At 36.5% G+C, this 8,660-nt stretch overlaps 2 protein-coding genes across 2 annotated transcripts; one reads left to right on the forward strand and one right to left on the reverse strand.

The window, feature by feature from the left end:
• Nucleotides 1-545: 545 nt before the first annotated feature.
• On the reverse strand, nucleotides 546-2,961 carry syce3 (synaptonemal complex central element protein 3). Its single transcript, XM_007243256.4, has 3 exons — nucleotides 2,814-2,961; nucleotides 1,500-1,608; nucleotides 546-1,155 (listed from the first exon to the last, which is right to left on the reverse strand). The coding sequence occupies exons 2-3, from the start codon at nucleotides 1,606-1,608 to the stop codon at nucleotides 974-976; spliced, it is 291 nt and encodes a 96-aa protein (XP_007243318.3). The 5' UTR covers nucleotides 2,814-2,961; the 3' UTR covers nucleotides 546-973.
• An 804-nt stretch (nucleotides 2,962-3,765) lies between these two features.
• Nucleotides 3,766-6,119, forward strand: foxi3b (forkhead box I3b). The gene is made up of 2 exons (XM_007243255.4): nucleotides 3,766-4,737; nucleotides 4,878-6,119. Exons 1-2 carry the CDS (start codon nucleotides 4,152-4,154, stop codon nucleotides 5,450-5,452), a joined length of 1,161 nt encoding a protein of 386 aa, XP_007243317.2. The 5' UTR covers nucleotides 3,766-4,151; the 3' UTR covers nucleotides 5,453-6,119.
• The last annotated feature ends 2,541 nt before the right edge of the window (nucleotides 6,120-8,660 follow it).

The following is an 8,660-nucleotide window of genomic DNA, read 5'->3' on the forward strand; positions in this document are numbered from 1 at the left end:
TCAAACCTAAAGATCACAAGTATTGATTGACAAAGAGACTGTTCATTTGTTGCATCTCTCAGAACACAATGTGACCAAACAGGTTGAATGTACTGTAACCTACACACCTTCCACCAGATCCAAAGTCTCAGAAATAGAGTCCAGCTGCATCAATATGTAATCCAGGTCAAGAGTGGCACTGTGCTTGCTTTTCCCTGCAGTCATTTCTGCTTCCTCCATCTGTAACAATACATAATAAAAATAATGCATTCAAATTAATCATCCAAGGCTGAGGTTGTGCACACACTGTGCCCATTAAACTAACGATAATCAACAATCCTCATACCATACAGAATTCATACCCTGCAGGGCCAAAAATGTGGGCCTGCCTTTCCTTTGTAGAATGCATTCAGTCAAAGGTTTTATGCATTTCAAACAACTTTCATTACACAGAACAACATAAAAACATGAAACACAAACAGATTCCAAACAGATTCTGAGTAAAAGACAATAAGTTAACATATTTACTTTAAGGTGTGCAGCAATAATTAAATCTGGCTCACTCAGACTGTGGTTAAATCCTCAGTTTTTATTGGTTTCTACATTAACAATGATTACACTTCAACATTTTTATATCATTTTATACTATAAGCAAGAAGAAAAAATGACCAACACATACTTAAGGATACTTAAACAGAAATAATGAAAAGATATTAAGGATGCCATGTAAATATTGAATAATTTTGTGAATTAATGAATAATCTATACTACATGTTAAGTTTTCAATAAATTTTATTAAATTTTAAATAATTTCTTTAATTGTACTTTTGTAATTAATTTTATTTTGTAAAGAAAGACAAAAAACATTTTGGCTATTTCTGTTTTGCCAGAAACCTAAAAAAAACTGTTTCAGCCAAACATGTCAATTTGAATGCATCCCTATAAATTAACACTGCAAACAGCAGTCTGAGTACAGAAACAAATGAACATCTGTCTAATCCTGGGCTGCCTCCTGGTCTCCAGTCACAGAATGGACAGCAGCATTGTCCTTGTCTGCAGAGCTGCAGATAACAGCTTTACATTTAAGGTATTCATCCTCCAACCTCCTGAGGGATTTTGCGAGCTGAGGGTTGGTCCGTAGCACGACCATATCATAAGCCATCCAAGTCAAATGCACTGGGAACAGATAGGCAAAAAAGGAAACGGATGTTATTGTAATATTAACATACTTAACTTATATACATAAATGTACAACCAATGCTTTGGACATTTAAGCTTAATAACAAGCATTAAGTAACCTTAGTAAGAACTTACTCTCAAACAAATCTTAAACTAACACATTTGCAGCCACTTGGTTTTACCTAAAGGGAATTATTTTAATTTAGTGGGGTTTTTTTTTTCGTTTATGACACATTTAAAAGACATCAATGTTCAACAAATAAATAACATTCTAATAAGAGACTAAATGGTTTCTCAACCAAGTTACACTATAGTAATTTCACCTTAAATGAGCTTGTTACCTGAAACATTCTCCATTTGTTCTGTCATTTTCTCTAAATCCTTGTTGAGTTGTAAACTTTCACGACCAAAATCTGCGTGTTGTTCACCAGATGAAGCACCGTCAACCATCTAAAACCGAAAAAACCCACACAGTTGCACCCACAAGTTTGTTAGCTAGCTATCTAGAATCACAACCTGGTTAACTGTATGGCATGCAGTTTTAGGCTAAGATGACACCAGTAATACACATCATAGTAGACATTGCAGATGTTCCTGATGAGAGCCAGTTCCATCATCATCATAAAGTTTTTGATGGTCTTTGAGCTGACTGCACTTGAGGATACTTTGGATTGACTGACCTTCATTTCTTAAAGTTATTTTTTCTGTACTTGGTTAAGTAGCTCTTTCTATAATATGGATTAGAACATTACTCGAATAGCTGTTAACTTAAGGCTAGTCCAGGTGACTGCACTGAATGTGTTCCTTTATAGCTTTAATGTCTTTAATATTAAATAAACTGCTAATTTATTTATTATTTTGAGAGTCTTTATCTCACCTGCTTCTGTCTCTGTACAATCTACTAGTATCTCAAAATAACAACATGGTATCTTAAAATAATGAGAGTTTCTCAAAGTAATGAACTAGTATCTTAACATAATGAGATAGTATCTTAAAATAATAGGCTTTTATGTCAAAATAATGAGGCTTTGTTTGAATAATAATCTACTATCTCAAAATAATTTCTTACTACCTCAAAATAATTCGAAATCTCTTAATAATGATTTACTATCTCAAAAATAATAAGATATATCACAATAATGACTTGCCTCAAAATAATGAGATAGCAGTTTACTTAAGAATAAGAAAAAATGTGCTTTTTGTGTTATTTTAGGTGGTAGGAATGGGCTTCTATACTATAACTAACTAAATCTGTAGCTAGATATAATATTATAACTAGTTAAAAATAATCACAGCAAGCGAGTTAATATATGTAACTAGTTCATTCATTTTTACCAAGATAGTTAACTGGCCTGAGTTAGGTAACTACTAGAACACTTGTCATTTAGTCAGCTAGCTAGCTAGGTTAGCTAACTGTCTAGTTTATGCTACTCGGCTAGCTAACGCTAGTCAACTACCTAAATAGGTCAGCTAGTTAGCTTAGCAAGCTAATCTAAATGGCCAGTTAGCTAGGCCTTCCCTTAGCGAACTACTCTAACCTAGCTAGCTAGCGTTATGCATTTTTATATAGTTATGTTTTTTTATACATTCTTTATCCAGCTACACAACTCCACATATAATATGCGGTGTAAAGTTTACACTAGGAGCCCCGTTACCTCGCTGAGTGAAGGTATTAATCACGGTGAGTGGGTTAGTTAGCTTGTTAGCTTCCTGAGGCGATTTAGCTTAGCTTAGCTTAGCTAACCGCCGTCTCGATTTTGACTTGCGCGCGCCGACTGTCAGGCACAGGAAACGGACTTCAAATTAAAAGACCCGCATCTCCATTTATTACTCTGCAGGTAAAAGTATAGGTAATAGGGTTTAAAATACAAAAATACATATTGGTTAAAAAAAAAACAAAAGTAATGGGAAAACATAAAGCCATTAAGGACAAAAACTTTACTAGATTTAATATTATTAATGACATTCATCCATGCAATGATTTCTTAAGACTTATTTAACCCAGATTTATTGTAAAAATGTATGTAAATCTAATTATAAATTCATAAAGTATGCTTCTTATATTAACAATTTTCATACGCAATCCAGATTTAAAAAAAAAAAAACTCACCCTGTCAGACACTTCTGTGAATAGCACCCCACACTGTCTGAACTGTTTATTTAACCCCTATCATAGTCCAAGCTCACTAAAGCTTTTTCCCTAATGAACATGTTTTTATTATTATTATTATTATTATTATTATTATTATTATTATTATTATTATTATTATTATTATTATTATTATTATTATTATTATGCCAGATAGGCCTTTAACTGAGATTGAAAGCATTTCAACATTTAACATTTCAACATATAGAGAAACTATAGGCCAATAAATGTCATTCATTAATAAAAAAAATTAATAAACATATTAAACCACAGCTTGAAAAATGTTGACTTTCTTCCAATCAAAATACTTACAATAAAACAAATGTTTTGTTTTTCACAATCTACAGACAATCCTCAGACCTTTTCTTTCTGTTATAGAGCAAAAATAACCTTACTATTCTTGAATACTGAATATTTGTTAATATTAAATAGTTCCAAAGTGGACAGACTTATAAGAAACTTAAAATCAGTGTCTCAAGTCTGTGCAGTTCTGTTTAGTCAAGACTATTAATATAGTCCTCTTCTAGGCACAAAAGCTGAGTGAAAAAAGGGTGACTCAAAAAACTAGAAAGGGAAAGTAACCAATGAGCAGAGAGAGGGGTGGTGCCAGGTATGCATAAATAAAACAGGTGTGACAGGTGACAGGAGTGCAAGGGCAAACAATGGCAGAGTAGGGAAAAGACTTAAGCAGGATCTTTCAGGTGGGACTCTTGAGAAGGAGAGAGCAAGACCAAGAGTCTGTACCTAAAGAAGACAATAGAAAAGAAACAGAAGAAAGCAATCTATCGCTCCTGGAACTGCCTGATTCTGAATTCTGATTGGATCACCTTATGAAGCATTCATCATGACATCATATGAGCAAGGTCAGTCTCCTACTCGCTGTGGCCCCCAGTTCCCCAACTTGGGGCAGGAGCCTCCAGAGCTTAGCCTGTACAGCGACAGCTACTACCCTCCTCCATCACTGCCGAGTCCGCAGAGGAACAACCCCTCTTCGTATGACCTTGGAGAGTATGCGACGGCATCGCCTAACCCCTATCTGTGGTTCAGCGGCACTGGGATTAACAGTACCCCATACCCAGTACCGACTTCCGCGAGTCCTTCCTTTGTGCCCCAGCACTACGGCATGCAGAGACCCTACCTTGGGCCTGGAGTTCCTGCAGGAGCTGGCGGGGAACTGAGCTGGTTCTCCATGCCCTCGCAAGAAGACCTCATGAAGCTGGTGAGGCCACCCTACTCCTATTCAGCTCTCATTGCGATGGCGATCCACGGTGCTCCAGATCGGCGTCTCACTCTGAGCCAAATCTACCAGTATGTGGCTGATAACTTTCCTTTCTACAACAAAAGCAAGGCTGGCTGGCAGAACTCCATTCGCCACAACCTGTCGCTGAACGACTGCTTCAAGAAGGTTCCCAGGGATGAGGACGATCCTGGTAAGATCCTGTCTCTAATTGCTCTAATTGAAATATATATATTATTTAGAGCATTTAATTCATAAGAGCTGTTCTTGCTTGACCACTCAAATGTAAACTCTCTAATTCTTATCTTCTCTTCATTCTCTCTTCCCCTCAAGGCAAGGGCAACTATTGGACCCTCGACCCAAACTGTGAGAAGATGTTCGACAATGGCAACTTCAGGCGCAAGAGGAAGAGAAAGTCTGACAGTCTTGTTGGAGAAGGCTCTTCTGGAGGACCTCTCAGCTCAGTAGAGTCAGGAGACGGCAGTGGCCGAGTTAGCCCCAAGAACTCAACCATTGACATTTCAGGGTCACCTGAGAAAGGCCTTTCGCCTCCATCCACAGGTCCTTCACCTTGTCTGAGCAACTTCTTGACGGAGATGACTGGAGTGGCAGCAGGGTCAGTGGACGTTGGCGGGGATCCCCTACTTAACAGGTCGCTTTCTCTTGGGCTTTCGGTGGATGGAACACAGTCGGCTCCCCATTCCACTGGCTTTGGGTCCTACTCCCCCGGTTCCTCGGTTCCTGACTGGGCTTCTCCCCTACCACCACCTCCTCCCATCTCCCCCTCAGGCTCCCATTCCTCTTTAAGCTACAGCAGCAGCCCTGCTCTCAACCAGTTCAGTGGCCACTTCTACCCTGGCTTGAGCTCGACGGGAATTCTGTACCCTAGAGAGGGTACAGAAGTTTAAGAACTTGGGTGGGAGTCACAACAGACACAATAGACAAAATAAACAAAAAAGACACAAACGTGCTTCATGACTTTGTGATTTTGTGACTTTGTGACAAATTCCAGGCAAATCCTGGTCTAAGCTAAAAAAATAAAAAACAGTGGACAGTTCTGGATGAATTCTGAGACGGCCCCGATGATGGTGAGTGCGAGATTAAAACAGGTTCCCACAGGAACAGCCGACTCAGCACGTGATAACGCTCCCCAGCGCTCCACACAGGCTCCTGACACCAGCAGCTCTAACGTGAGGCCTGCTGCTGACATCATGCCATTCCAGCTATCTCTCTCCACTGATCGCACTCGATCGTATTACCTGAGACTGTGAGCACCTGTAGTAAAACTGAACGTGGCTTAAAAAAAGGCTTCAGCTGGCAGAGTAAGCTTGCAGAAACTGCCTGCGATGCAACACTCGACTACAATCTACAAAAAAAAACTGTAATATGATCCTGTAATTTTTGTGTGTCTGTTTAATGGGAAGCGGTGATGTATTTGTACTTGTAAGGGTGAGAATGAACGACGAGCAGAATTTTATCTGATGTATGACTCATGATTTTGTAAAATAAAGGATTGTATAAAGAAAACATACTGTGTTAAATGAAATTATAACCACAGCAAAATATTTTTTTAAACCCTCTATGGCATGGTGTTTCTCTAAGACAACAACCATTTTTTATAATACACTTTTTCCTCATTCTTTATATGTTAAGACTATATTCTGACAGGCCTATCTTAAGGCCTATTTGGGTTTTTTTTTTTTTTTACCTTTTTAAACAGGTATTTTTGATTTGTTGCCTCATGGCAACATTTTGCAGTTAGAACACAAGTCAATTAGGCTAAAGCAGTGGTTGTCAAGCTTCTAAAAGTGAGCTGATTTTTATTCTCAACACAAACAAATATCATGTTATTGAAGGTTAATGCAATACGACTGCACAAGCATTTCATGAAAATCTTTGCATTTTTAACATAATCAACACTCAGATTATTGTTAGGGTCAATCTGATCCCAGTGCATGTTTATTGTTTCTGTACTTCACAATTATTGACTTTTTCTAAAGTAAAAAGGACAACACCAAGTAAAAGTAAAATTAACATGCAATAATTGCATCACTGAATGGTGGAGACAATATAAACACAAAAAACTGAAGAAATGTCTTACAAAAATAAGTTGTGAAGTAAACTATAGTTAATGAAAATTAAATCAAAGCATTTCCTGGTAAGAAAGCATAGTTAGGACATCCTCACATGATGCTACAATTATCCATTTACTTTGAAAGTGTCCAGCGTGGGTGGTAATGTCATTTATGAAATATTAAAATTATTGCCATTCATTACTCTGTAGGTAGAAGTATATATACTATGTTATAAAATACTTCTGTAGAAGTTGAAGTATCAACTCAATCTTTTTACTCTTTAGTTATGTATAAAAGTATATGTAAGGGGAAAAATAAAGCCATTAAGAACAAAAGTTTAGGCCACGCCCACAGAGTCCTATAATGCACTATACCCCCTCCCCAAAACACATTTTTCTAAAAATAATGACTATAATGTTAAAACATTAAAATGCTAATCTTGATAATATAATTTGGGATGCAATAGGCTGTTCCCTGTTTCAGCTGCATGTATGCTGATAGTATATGTAGATAGTAGAATGTAAATATATTAAAGGAGTTTAGTTGGACTGGAGTTTGTCTGGAGTTCTCTTGAGTCTCTGCACGGGTCATCTTCATACTAGGCTACATACGTCTGCTATGTTCTTGCTGGAGTGTGTGTGTGGGGGGGTGTAGAGGGGGGGGATGGGGGGCATGTGCAGGTGTGATGGATCACAGTATAAACCAATAGGGAGTCAGAATGGTATATGTTTATACTTCTCTACATCCAATCACAATCAGATTCACTCTATCTGGATGGAGAGATTTATCTGGATAGGGGGTTTTATTGAACGATGAGAAGCCTGAATGAAAACAGGCTGAAATAAAATAGGAGTAACGAGGCTGTTTTTAAAATGTAAGGATTAGAAAGTTCAGATAATTGTGTAAAATTGTGAGGAGAAGAAGGAAAAAATATCTTAAAAAACTAAAGAATAGATAACCAACATTACTACTTAAGTAGTTATTAAACAGTACTTAATTTTTTGGCACATCTGCTCACTTGAAACTAGGAGATTCTGACATCTGAGTTCAACAATAATGTACATTTTACTCAAATATATACCTATAAATAGTAAAATCAGAGAAACTGATCATTTTGGAGTGTTCTCTTAATTTATTCTAAAGCTGTATATGCCAGTGAAAAATTATGAATAAAGAACTTCTGCACAATGTTAGTAGATACGTTATGATTGAGTGATTTTCGCCAATAGGCCAGTTTTGCTTTCCAAGAACTTTGAAACAATCATTTATCATCTCATCATTTATCATTTTTAAATGACACTGATTTATCAGAGTTTAGTCTGTTACAGAAAAGTGATATATCTGGAATATTTGAAAAACTTCACTCATTCAAGACAGCTGTAGCTGTTTGTTTAAAACCAGAAGCTAATCAAGTCAAGCAGACCAGTAAATTCAGCTCAAACAAGCCGACTTTTACCTCCAATCTAAACACCACCCTCACTTTAGAAGCTCTTATAGGAGAGATAGACGACCGTAAAGGATGAGGCTGATGGATGTTGCGTGTCTCTTCGCATTTTGCAGTGTTTTGCATGTAACCGAAACATGAAAAGACGCTTTTATGTTTATTTTCAAAACTGTTGGGCATATTTGTATTGTGATAAGTATAATTAATGCCATTTATCTGGAATGATAAATGTTCTTCTTAAAATCAATATCTAAGAAAAAATGTCTTAATTTTATTATTTTATTAATTAACATTTAAAACAAAAATAAAATAAAATTACACCATATTTCTATTTTTAGTTTAGTTAGTTATTGGCTTGTTTCTGCTACAAAACATGTATAGTATATATATACTCACTATGTCTACATGTTACATTACACATAATGTTCACACTTGAAAAGAGAAAAAGCTGTAATTAATCAATTATATTAGATAATAGTTACATATAATTCTCTGCTTAAATCACAACATTAAACAGTATTTTTACCTTAAACTAACAGTGTTACAATCAGGGTGTCTCTGTCATTGCCACTCTAATTCTTTAATTGCACTTTAAAA

The sequence above is a fragment of the Astyanax mexicanus genome, chromosome 10 (genome assembly GCF_023375975.1).
Source record: "Astyanax mexicanus isolate ESR-SI-001 chromosome 10, AstMex3_surface, whole genome shotgun sequence".
Taxonomy (NCBI): Eukaryota; Metazoa; Chordata; class Actinopteri; order Characiformes; family Acestrorhamphidae; genus Astyanax; species Astyanax mexicanus.

Excerpts from the sequence above, each read along its gene's own strand:
- syce3 (XM_007243256.4), bottom strand. The coding sequence starts at position 1,608 with ATGGTTGACGGTGCTTCATCTGGTGAACAACACGCAGATTTTGGTCGT. Across the intron at positions 1,156-1,499 it reads ACAAATGGAGAATGTTTCAG|TGCATTTGACTTGGATGGCT; the intron begins GTAACAAGCTCA and ends ATCTGTTCCCAG.
- foxi3b (XM_007243255.4), top strand. The coding sequence starts at position 4,152 with ATGACATCATATGAGCAAGGTCAGTCTCCTACTCGCTGTGGCCCCCAG. Across the intron at positions 4,738-4,877 it reads CAGGGATGAGGACGATCCTG|GCAAGGGCAACTATTGGACC; the intron begins GTAAGATCCTGT and ends CTTCCCCTCAAG.